We start from the raw sequence: 12,190 nt of genomic DNA on the forward strand, positions 1-12,190 counted from the left end.
TCCTCCCCTCCCACCTCAGGAGGTGTCTCAGGTAGTATCTGTGACCTTCCCTGTGTCCCTCTAGCCCAGAGGTGGGAATGATTCCTACTGTTGCTCATCTCTGAGTTGCCTCATTGCCCCTTTTTACTTTTTTTTTTTGTGGTACGCGGGCCTCTCACTGCTGTGGCCTCTCCCATTGTGGAGCACAGGCTTCGGACCCGCAGGCTCAGAGGCCATGGCTCACGGGCCCAGCCGCTCCGCGGCATGTGGGATCTTCCCGGACCGGGGCACGAACCCGTGTCCCCTGCATCGGCAGGCAGACTCTCAACCACTGCGCCACCAGGGAAGCCCCCCTTTTACTTTTATAACCAGTTTTTTACCTTAAATTTCCTCTGTTGAACCACCTGGCATGGGTTCTTTCTTTCCTGACTGAAACCTGACTAATATAAGACACAACAATAAAAGTTTGATTTTATTTACCACTGTTTGTGGTATGACTGAAATCAATTTCTCCTCCATAAAATATTATATTTATAAGATATTATATTTATATTTCTGAAATCAATAACACAAGAAAACTGGACTTTTAACTACTTCAAAGGAAATTACCATAAGAAAGTTTTATGGGTTATCACAAAAGAAGTCAAATGGTTATTTCAACATTTTAAGTGGCATTTGATATTTAAAGTGAATAATCCTTTCCTAAAGGTTATGTTTCTCAGTTAATACAAGTGCAAGTCCTACAATCACCTTTTAAGTTGTTTCCCTCCAGTCTCTGTAGTGGCTACTGAGAGACCTGGCTCTGCATCCTGAACCTGGTAGATGGCAAATTGACGATGTAAGAATATAAATGCTATTATTTGGTAAATGGGATTCAGATTTCATTTGTTTCCATACCTCCCGTGGTGCTTATGGGAAACAAACAAACATCCCCCCTCACCCCCACTCCAGGTGTTATTGAGAACGGGCATAACTTTTATCCTGCAGGGTACACAGTACTATGAAAATTGGACCCCAAGAGATTTGCATTTATAGCAAGTGCTCTGTAATGGCTCAGCAAAGATTTCTGGGATCTCCTTCGATAACACTGCATGGGTGTAATGCAAATGTGATGCCAGAAATACTTCAGTGTCTAGCTTAAAGATGCATGCAGACAGCCTTTCCTCTGAACTTGGGGGTGGGGGGAAAGTCTATCTTCTGGAGTATACAAATGGGACTACACATGGCATGTGAGCTCCCATTCATGGCCTGCCAGCAGTCAGAGTAACAGGAGGGAAGTCTGAAAGGGAGCTGGGGTGCAGAGTATCTTTAGATTGATTTGTTTTCTCTTGCCAGGGTTGTATTTGTTTGTTTGTTTGTTTGTTTTTCTTATACTCTGAATAACCAAACTGTGTAGTTTCATAAACTTTTTCACAGCAGTTGTCTGCACTAAAGATTCAATGCTGCCACCCATGCTGGGGAGGAGGTCTGAGATGAACATGTGACACCCTTTGGGTCACAGGAGAGCATAAAGCCCAGGGCTTCTGGGCTGTCCCAATCATATGACTTCAGGTCTCCCTGGTTTTCCCTACCATCCAGAGAAGATAACTAACCCAGAATCCACTGGTCTGGCATCCTGTGGTAAGAGTCAAGGAGAAGTTTTAGGCCTCTCAATTTCGGAGGATATATTCCTAATACCACCAGACAGCCCCATGTGAAAAATTCCATCTGGATAAGAATCAGAAATGGATTCTTGGGGAGAAGCAGCACTGACGTATGGCCCGTACACAATGGTTTGCCTGGAGTCATTCTTACACTACTGAAATGCTTCTGTACTGGTTGGAAACTAATGGTGTCTCTCCAAGCCCCCTGATTGCCCCATACTACCCTATCCATGTAAGATTCCTCACCTAAATCTTCCCATGATCCAACAACTCAAGGATTAAACGTGGGCATAGCAGGAGGCCTCCAGCACCCTGTCACAGCACTAAAATGGAGTTCATTCTGATTGGTTGGTTATCATGACAATTATTAAATATTTTTAATATCACATCTGCAGAGAAGGCAGTGACATTTGCAACTAGGGTGAGTTGCCTCAGAAGTTTTTTTCACACTCAAAGTGACGGATTCTACTGAGAGCTTGAGTCCACCCAGACAGCTCTTCTCAGCTGCTAAACGATGTTGCAGGTTCCAGATCCTCCACATCCTTTGATCAGCAGTGATAAAGCTTTTCCAGCTGCTGTACCAGCACTACTAGACTCTTGCCCTAAAGGCCCCTAAGTATACTTCTCAGGGCCTCTCCCTCGCATGGCTGGTTCCACGGCTCCTGCGAATGGCGTAGCAGCGTGGCCACGTGGCGAGAGAGCAGAAGCCTCACACCGTATACATTCCAGCCCCAGCTGTGCCTTGTGACATTTACTTGACGGCTTGTCTGCTCCCAGAGATGAGTCACAGACAATTAGAGATGGGAAAGACCTATTAGGTCATTGAATCCACACTCCTGCCAGTTCACAATCACTCCCCTACGCTCCATTTCCTAGTGCCTCAGCCAGTCTGGTTTCTAAATAGCATGGGATTCAGAGAGTGCTCTTTCCATGTCTTCTTCACCAAGAATTCTCTCTACTCCACTCAGCCAAATGTCCAGTATATGAGGTTTATTTACTCTAGTTTTAAATATACAGTAATATCATGATCACTCACTTGCCCCAACCTGGAAAAAAACAAAACAAACCCAAAAAACTTCTGGGAGTAATTAGAAGTGAAGACTCTCTCTTGGCTGGAAAATACCAGTTTCAGGAAAATTCAAAGAACTTGGTAGAGAAAAGAGAAGTGGTAAGCAATGCTTTTGTGTTACCTCATTTTAGCTTCTTTTATTTTAGTTATACATTTATTTGGCATCGTTCAGTTTCTGCTTTCTTTGACGATAGCTAGAACTATGAGTAAGCAGTATCATTGGCTTTGGTTTCCGCGTTTACTTCTGTCTTAATTTTTAATTTGATTATTAATCCCCTTGCTTTCTATATCGTATTTAAGATTGCAGCTCATCATTACGATTCAAATAAAGACTATTCTAAATATCCCAGTGGTTTGCCTATTCCATTGCCCAGTCTTTCTTTGTCTTCCTCATTTTTGCTAAACACAAGGACAGAAAGAGTACGCCTGGTGCACCCTTTCTGGACAGTCTGGTCAAAGAAAAATGTCTGTGTTTTTCTTTGCTTATGCCAGGCAGGAGGTCTCCTCATGGACATCGTCCAAGAATGCATGTGTGGCTGGCTTACCTTAATTTGACCCTTTAAGCAAGGCTCACTGCACACAGACCGTACCATTCCACTCTTGTTCATTTGGATTTTGTAATCATCAATGTTCAACACCCCTTCATGCCAAGTTCCAACATGCACATAGTCATAGCGATTAGCTTCAGTGTACTGCAGATTCATGATATCATACCTACAAAGAAAACAACATGTGTGTCTTGGAGAAGATGGACATGATGTAGAAACCAAAGGAATTTAGTAAATAGGTAATAATAGAGAGAAGAAAGAGAAAAGTTAGAATCATCCCATGTCCTAATGCCAGCTACTGTCAATATTTTAGTTTATTTAGTTATGTATCCTCTGACTTTTCAAAATGTATATTCCATTCTTCAGTCTCTGTTTGTGTATCATCCATATTCATTAAAGAAGATATTATTCTTGTACTTTTCTCTCTGCTTATTCTCAAAAAAATCTATATGTGCTGAGTCGATCACCATATCCTTCAAATCATTATTCACTAGATTATTCTTTGATCAAGTAACAATTCTTCAGAACACTAATTTTTAGCTTAAGTATTTTTATTCAAAATTCCTTTTTCACAGTCAGTTGCCATTTTAATTACACTGGATTAAAAGAGGTGAGTTTTACCAAGTCTGGAACTTATTTTAGGTGCTAATAGAGCACGAAATCTGAGAAATGCACCTTTAATTAGCAAGGATGTTTGGGATTTAACATCTTGAGCATTGACATTTAAACTGGTCTCTTCCTTGATCAGGACAAACATTTCTGAATCCAAGTAATTGGTGTCAGTTATTTCAGTTATTTCAAATGCTGCAGTGCTGCACAATGGTTAAATCTACATTTAGAAATCTTCACTGTAGCCAGAGTGTGTTCTGGGGATCAGATACATCATTTCCCAGTGTGGGCAGTGGAGAGCATTTTCCAATTTGGTGGAAAAAACACAGCATTTGACATTAGTATGTATAAGCTGGAATCTCTTTCCTAATGTTTTAATAGTAGATTATACTACTTAGGAATGTCACTAAACTCTGTAAGGCTCACGGGGTTCTTGTGGGAATTTACTAACATAAGGCTGTTCGCAATTGGGAGAAATACATATGTAAGGCAATATCACTATATCATTCATATTAGTAGCACTATTATTGTGCTAAAACACTCTGGTTATTTCCGTACTATAAGAAAATGAGAACATCTTTGTGTTGTCATAGTCATTTCTCTCTCGGTTATTGACAGTTCTCTGGTATTCTTCAATCTTCTTTCCATGTTGCTATTTACTCCAAGGAAACTATAACTCAAGTGGCAGTTGCCCAAAAATGGATGCCTGACTCTCCCTCAGTGGCTCTGCAAAGTGGGGTTCTTTCCTACAGTACCTGTGCATTCTTCACTCTCCTGCACTAGAATATGGGACAATATCTCTTACTCTTTGTGCGTGACCCAAAGAAATAGCTGGCAATTAACTAACACATATTCCTCTTCCTCAGCTCTCTTCCTCCCCTCCCTAATATCCCTACCTAACCCATCTCGGAATTCTTTCCCTCTAAGCCTGATACAGACTCAGAATCCTCCTCAGCCCAGCACTCCAGGAAGCTACTAGCAATCAACCTTAGCTGGCATCTGAAACCTATTGGCCATATCTGGCCTAGTTCTTTATCTAGACAGCTAATATCTTTTAATAGCTTTGCTGCCTGTTCTTAATATGCAAACGCATCCTGTCACCCACAGGATGGCTAGTGGCTTCTCCACAATCAGATTCTGGCAATTTCTATAAGTAGCAGCTCCCTAAAGGGAAAGGGGACTCTCGGGGCATAAAGGAAGTCTTTCCCCTACTTTTCCAGGTGAACAAAACTTACGTGGAGTGAGAAGAGAGAACGGTGCAACTGGAGCGCGTTATTCACCTCTCTGCTTTCTGATTTTTGGTTAATAGAGGGGTCTCATTCCTCTGGTTGCTGAGACAAACCAGAATGTTCTCAGAGTAGCTGTCTGAGTGATATCCACGTGGGTATTAACTGTGGGCTGGTGGCTCGCATTCATCTTGCTGATCAAGGACACTAATCTACACCTGCAATATTTTCCCATGGTAAGGTCCTTATGGTTACAGAGCCTGCTGTGTTTGGTATGAGTAATTCCCTTTTTCATTTCCTTTAATCTTTATGTTTTACTCCATATTACATTGTGAAATCTCCTTACATACTTTCAATGCAGGCTTAGGTGTAATGCGAGCTTTAGAATATCTTTTTCCTATAAACCAGTTTCCTAAGACTTTTATTTCAACTTCCTCATTTCAATAGGAGAAATCAGTTCACGCTTAATTAGCATTTAGGAACTGAAAAATTCACAATATTTTGGTATGAAAACGTACTTTTGAAAAGTTCCAAAAGCTGGAGAAAAAAAAAATGCTTGAAGATACCAAGGGAAAAACACTGACTTAATAAAAAGAGGCCTTCCCCAGTGCTGTGTGTGTTAAGGAACACTGCTCTTTTCTCTTGACCCCAGAGTCCCTTCTAGCACGTTGGTGGTTATTTGGAATATCCTCACGCTGTGAATTACAACTTTACAGCATCCTTTCAATGCATTCAATCTATATTGCATGATGATTAACTAAGATAATTACAAGAGGGACCAAAAGCGTGAATGATGGTGTGACAGGAGATAGAAACAGAGGGAAGTGGTTGAAATAGAAATTGAATACAGATGAAGCTGACCAATTTCAAGCCTGTGGAAATGATCCTTGAAAAGGGACCCAGGGGAAAACTCTTGATTTAAATATGTAATTAAAGATGAAGGAGAAACAAGCTAAAATTGTGGGCCTATATTTTGGATAGTTTACAAATAGAGAGAGGAGGAGGAAACTCATGTCTACGCTGTGTGGGAAATGCATCTGGCCCTGTCCTAGGCACATTGTGTATGTTATAGAATCATGAAGGAAGGTTTCCATTCCAAATCCAATCCTTGATAGAACCTGGTTTCCAGTAGAACCCAGGATTACAACCATGGGTTTAAAGGGGGGCGGGGTGGGGGCGGTCAGTGCTCTGAATCACTTTTTCCTCCGGTACCATTTCTTAAGGTGCTCAGCTCCTGGAAGCTTTCCACACGCCCAGGCCCTGCATCATTCCATTCTTCCCACTCTCATTTTCATCTAAAGCTGCTCCCACCTCACTGGCAGCTTGGAAGGAATCTGATAAATTCATCGCTTTAATTGCTGAGTATTACTTATAGCATTTATCCTTCCTGGAGCTGTTGGATTTTGACAGGGAGAATGCACTTAGGCCCCGCAAGGCGCTCTCTAAACGTAGAACTTTAAGCTTACATGAAAGGAAGAGATATGTGAAGAATTATTTAGGGTCAAATAGTCTCTTACAGCACATTTGAAATGACATTAAGAAGGTTGCCAGCAACTCTGCCTAATTGTAGGATTAGCTAAAAGGCAGCTCGATGCGGCAAAAATATGACAAGTGTCAATTCAGACTGCACGGCCTCTACCTGCACGGCCTCTAGCTGCACGGCCTCTGCCAGCACGGCCTCTACCTGCACGGCCTCTGCCAGCACGGCCTCTACCTGCACGGCCTCTGCCAGCACGGCCTCTACCTGCACGGCCTCTGCCTGCACGGCCTCTGCCAGCTACTCTCTGCGTGACTCTAGGCGAGTTTCTTCATTTCTCTGACACTCAGTTTTATCATCTGTAAAAGAAGATGATGATATGCCTATAGCGATGAGGATTAAATGATTTGATGATCTGTTTTATCACCACATATGCTTTTCTAAAATCTCTCACTTTGCAAAATTATGTACTGAAAGATGACAGGGCTTAGGAGGGAAAAAAAAAAGATTGTGGGCACACTGTGCAGTAGCCAGACTGAGGGCCTTTTTTCTTTCCTGTTGCAGGTTTTAAGTTTTATCCCACTGTTCTGATCATCCCTTGCCTAAGAAAATTCCTATGAAAGAACACAACTACTGTTTATACTGATATCATTCTCTGCATACCAATTACATATGAGCTAACTGGTACTATAAAAGCAAGTGTGGCAGAAGAGACTGTATATAAAATGACTTGGGAAAAATATATATAGTTAGTTAGATTTTATTTTCCTTTGCTTCTTGATTAATTCTTTGGAAGCCATAGAGACTCAATACCAGACAGAAAATTCTTTTCTTTCTTGTTCTAAGAAACATGTTAGCAGGAACATAAGTTAACCTGAAAAAAAGGGATACATATGAAGACTTGGTTCCCGTCACATATTAAGTTCTTTAAGCAGGAATAATATTAAAATATGCCACAACCAGTATAGTATTGGGACTAATCAGTTAGAAGGAGGCTGACCTGATGTTGGCAGTGCCAGGGAGAATCCTGCTGGTCAGGTGTAATCTCCTTAGTGTCTTGGGCTTGCAGGGAGGTCCCAGGCATTCTAAGGGAAGACCAGGGATGATAGCTGTATGTGTGTGTGGGGAGGTAGAGGGGTGGCACTGGTAGGATGCAGGATTGTGGGTATTTACCAATAAGAAGTTCTTCAATGTTTTATAATGTAATTTCCATCTAACATTAGCCCTTTCTTTCTAGCTATCTCGTTGTATCTATCCTCGTTTGCGTCTATCCTCGTTTGTGTCTATCGTCGTGGCACCCAGAAACCATGGAACCAAAGGGAGCCAGAGTATCCATCTGTCTGGCTCGAAGAGGATCACAGGGTTATTTAGATCCATTATGGAAAAGACTGCTTTACCTTCCAGGAGCATCCCCTTTCTCATCAAACCACACCTCCTCTCCAGACACACCGATGAACGTGGACTTGATGAGGAAGTCCAGGAGTTTGCTGCCATCGATGGGCTTCATGGCATCACAGAGGCCCACATGGCCAGGGCAGAGGGCATGGTGCATGTTCTGTAGCCCATGTGCCATGGCATAGATGGCGTTGATGACAAACCCCATCTTACTGTCCTGGACATAGTTTTCTTCTAAGCTTTCATTGCCTGTAACATAAAAACAGATCACTACCAAGGTTGCAGTAATGAAGTCTAAACCTGCATGTTTAATTCCCAAATGCTTTTCAGGGCTCTCAGAAGAAGGGAAAGCCAAACCTACCTGTTCAAGCTTTGTATTTGTGACTATCTCTGCTGTACTCTATCTGAAAATAGTTTATTCAATTTTATTTTCTGAATTCAATAACAGCTTTATAACATATAAAACAAACGCCACAGAGGTGAAAATAAAGAACTTTCACATACTGCAAGGAAATCCTTAAGGAGCAATGAAAATAGCTCTTATTTCCTCTGGGTTCACAGAGACTTATATTAAAAGTCTCCCTATATCACAGTCCTGGAAAAGCATTTTTTATATCCTTTGTGACAATCCACAATCCATTGTAAATCAATTTGTGCATTATCTAAACCCCAATATTTTCTCTTGATGATTCCACTAATTTTATCATCTCTAGAACCAAAAAAACCTAGAGTAAAAAGAAGAACTAGGTAGTATGAATTTCTTCTTCTATATGGTTGGTGGTACAGAAATATTTGAATAAGATTTGCTAATTATTAGAAACTCAGGTAAAATGTTTCTTGATGGAAGAGTCATACTACACATTTAATCTAAACCTTTAGCTTTATGTGTGAATTTCAGATACTCTGCGATCATTTCCACCTATGTCACAGGTGACAGCCTGAATAGGTCACTGAACCCCAAGGTGTCTGGGCTGGAGAATAACAGAGTATCTTAGGAACTTAGAGAGCTTGAAGTACTTAGAAGAAATGGTAAAGAGTTTTGACTTTGACATTGAGCTTGAGATGAAATAAGACATTTACAAAGAGTTCTATTTAAGGCTAATCTATTTAGGTATAGTTGAAAATGTAAAAAAGGTACATGTGCATCTACTCTAAGAATGAGATACAAAATACCCAGGTCAGGTTGAAGGGGGGACAAATTCCATTTTAACTCATCTTCCAGTGTTGCTTAATAAGAACTTGTTAAAAGTGTGATTTGCTAAAGTAATATTTTCCTAATTGAAAGAACACTTCCCAAGACGAAATAGGAGTAAGAGAGGCAGAAGGGGCATTTTAAAATCAAACTGCACAGAATAAGTCTAGAAGTTATGTAAAGCAGAAAGCAAACATCCTCCTTGAAAAAAACTGCAAAGTCATTGAAATAAGGTAATTTATGTCTGCCCCCCAGAACCCCTGGGTCTTAAATGTTAGTTTGCTTTCGCTTTTTTTTATATTGGGATATAAAAGAGATAAATTAATGCCATCGGTCTGATAAGTTTTAAATGAGCCTTTAAGTACAGCCCGAAACTCCCAAGTGCTGGAGCTAAATGTTAAAGCTGTTAGAATTAGAGAAATTACCAGGAGTTAAAGAAGAAAAAAAATAGGCAAAATTTGGATGGCAAAATAACCTTCAATGCAGCAGTAACTGAAAGGGTTCTAGCAGCTGCTTAAACGGTTCTACTAAAACCATCTACTTGAAGTGGCAGCTATTAAAGTCAACCCTAGGAGCAAACTGTCAAAAAGTGTGCGTTCTTTTCTCTGTTAGGGACAAACCTTATGACCACTGAGTCTGTTGTTTTGTTTTTGTTTTGATAAACGCTACTAAAGATGTATTATATATTTTAAAAATTATTTTGGTGTCCCCAGTACAAATTTCTTAAACTGTCTTGTCTAGTGGATGCCTTATTCATCAGCATTGGGACTGTAACTGGTCTTGGATTTCTTCGAGATCAATGTTTTCCTTTTGATCCTTATTTAGGACTATCATATAACTTAGTGTCCAAACTGGGTTACTTTTGTGAGTGACGTGAGTAATAATTATTCCAGAAACACCGGTGTAATTAAGGCAAACTGGTCAAATGGTGACGTGTTTCTTGAGCCATGCTGACTTCCAACTGTATCTATTTACTGATGTTATGAGTAAGATATGTGTGTATATATGTATATATACATGAAAAATATATAAAATAACACATGTAAATATATATACATTCATGTATACATATGTATATTTATTGATACATATACACAATAAACAATTAGTGGAATATTCTTCTTAATTTAAATTAATTTTACATTTGTCTTAATGGGAAATATACACATTAATAGTAATACTGGCTACTATTTTTTGTGTTTATTATATACAATACTCAAATAATGATATCATGATAATCCTGCCAAAGGGACATGAATCCCACCGTTTATAAGTGAGGAAAGAGCAATGGTATGAAAATGCCCCCTTGATACTTGTTCTTTCTGTAAGTTGGCAGAAACGTGGCTGTAGATATAGAAGTCTACAGAGGAGACACTTTTCTGGCGACTGAGGACAGGGCATCCTTCTGTGCACCAGTATCATTTTCAAGCTTTTTGAGGTCTTCTCCCTGGGATTGTTCCAAATGTGCACAGCTGTCTCTCTGACTAGAAGTACTAGCACTCAATCTATTAACTGCAAATTAAGACAAAGAAGCTCATCCTGTCAGTATTTATCATACAGAAAACCAGGAGGCTAGGCACATGTTTTCAGGGAATATTTGTAACTCAAACCCTTTTTCAAATAAACACAAACAGCTTGTGTGTTTGTGTAAATCTAAAGTGACACATGCACTTCCCTACCCTGCCAGTCCGCTGGGTCTGCACATGAAGGGGATGCTACTTCCCATGAGTAAGAAGTCTCTCTTCAGCTACTATGCCAGTTCACGATGAACTAGCATTTGGGAAGGTGTGACAGAGTTAGAAAATCACCTGGCCTTTACAGGACCACTTTCTTTGCCATAGCAACAGTGCCAGATGCTGCTGCAAGAAGTTATCATCAAACAAATAGAATATGATACAGGTTTTCCTTCTGCCCAAAGATCCTATATTTTCATGACCAGCGAATAGAGAATCCAAACTAATATTATTGTCACTTGGTGCGAAGGTGAAAACACTCTGATTCCCTGGGGTTTAGTGCCTTTTTAATAACACTAGTCTCAGAGTTATTAGTAAGAAGGGGATTTTATGATTCATTTTCTGCGGTGCATTAACCATTACAGGCCACTAGGGTATCATTAAACTACTACATTTTCTAATCCACTAAATGGAATCAAATGATTGTAGTTGACTGTGTTTATTTACCTTCAAAATAATACCTGCCTAACTAGTTCACAGCAGATTGTGAAAATAGCTACCTTCATTCTAAACAGTAATCTTGTTCTTATTGCAAAACACAAGGGCTGTAAGTTGCTGCCTGAGTATGGCAGCACACAGAGCCTCCATGAGGGTAGAAACAGACTGTGTACCTTCTGAAAACAGGAAATCCACGGTGGTGGGGAGAAGGGCTGGCAATTCCATCTGCTGCCATTTACGATGGCTATTCAGCAGAGTGGTACAGCAGAAAGAAAGAGCACGGGACTAGGCACTTAAACACCTGGGACCTAGTGAAATGGAGCAGGACCCTGTGGGGCTCTCCTGGCTAGGAATTCTTTCCATGTCCCCAGTTTCTTGTTTGAAAGAAATAGGCTTCATTCAGCCTCCTTGACCTTCCCTGAGTTCCAAAGTGCAGACTCAAACAGTTGCTTATCGGGGAAGGGAGGGAATGCAAAAACAAAGGAGGAGCAGTCAAGAAACATTAGTGCGAATAAATAAGATCGTCTGTACCAATTTTTTCAGATTCCACATATATGCGTTAATATACGATATTTGTCTTTCTCTTTCTGACTTACTTCACTCTGTTTGACAGTCTCTAGGTCCATCCATGTCTCTACAAAATTTACAAAGCAGAAATACAGACACAGACGTAGAGATCAAACGTATGGATACCAAGGGGCAAGGGGGGGGCGTGGGATGAATTGGGATATTGGGATTGACATATATGCACTATTGATACTATGCATAAAATAGATAACTAATGAGAACCTACTGTATAACACAGGGAACTCTACTCAGTGCTCTGTGGTGACCTAGATGAGAAGGAAATCCAAAAAAGAGGGGATATGTGTATACATATA

At 40.4% G+C, this 12,190-nt stretch overlaps 1 protein-coding gene across 2 annotated transcripts in view; it reads right to left on the bottom strand.

Annotated features, from left to right (window-relative positions):
• The window catches only part of GRM1 (glutamate metabotropic receptor 1), a 356,991-nt gene that overhangs the window by 56,229 nt on the left and 288,572 nt on the right, over positions 1 to 12,190 (bottom strand). For both annotated transcript variants that reach the window (XM_065888534.1, XM_065888535.1), the window contains exons 4-5: positions 7,949 to 8,195; positions 3,237 to 3,405 (exon numbers count right to left, since the gene is read on the bottom strand). In XM_065888534.1, coding sequence (XP_065744606.1) covers positions 3,237 to 3,405; positions 7,949 to 8,195 — 416 coding nt within the window. The remainder of the gene's footprint in view (positions 1 to 3,236; positions 3,406 to 7,948; positions 8,196 to 12,190) is intronic.

This window comes from Phocoena phocoena, chromosome 12 (assembly GCF_963924675.1).
Source record: "Phocoena phocoena chromosome 12, mPhoPho1.1, whole genome shotgun sequence".
NCBI classification, from domain to species: domain Eukaryota; kingdom Metazoa; phylum Chordata; class Mammalia; order Artiodactyla; family Phocoenidae; genus Phocoena; species Phocoena phocoena.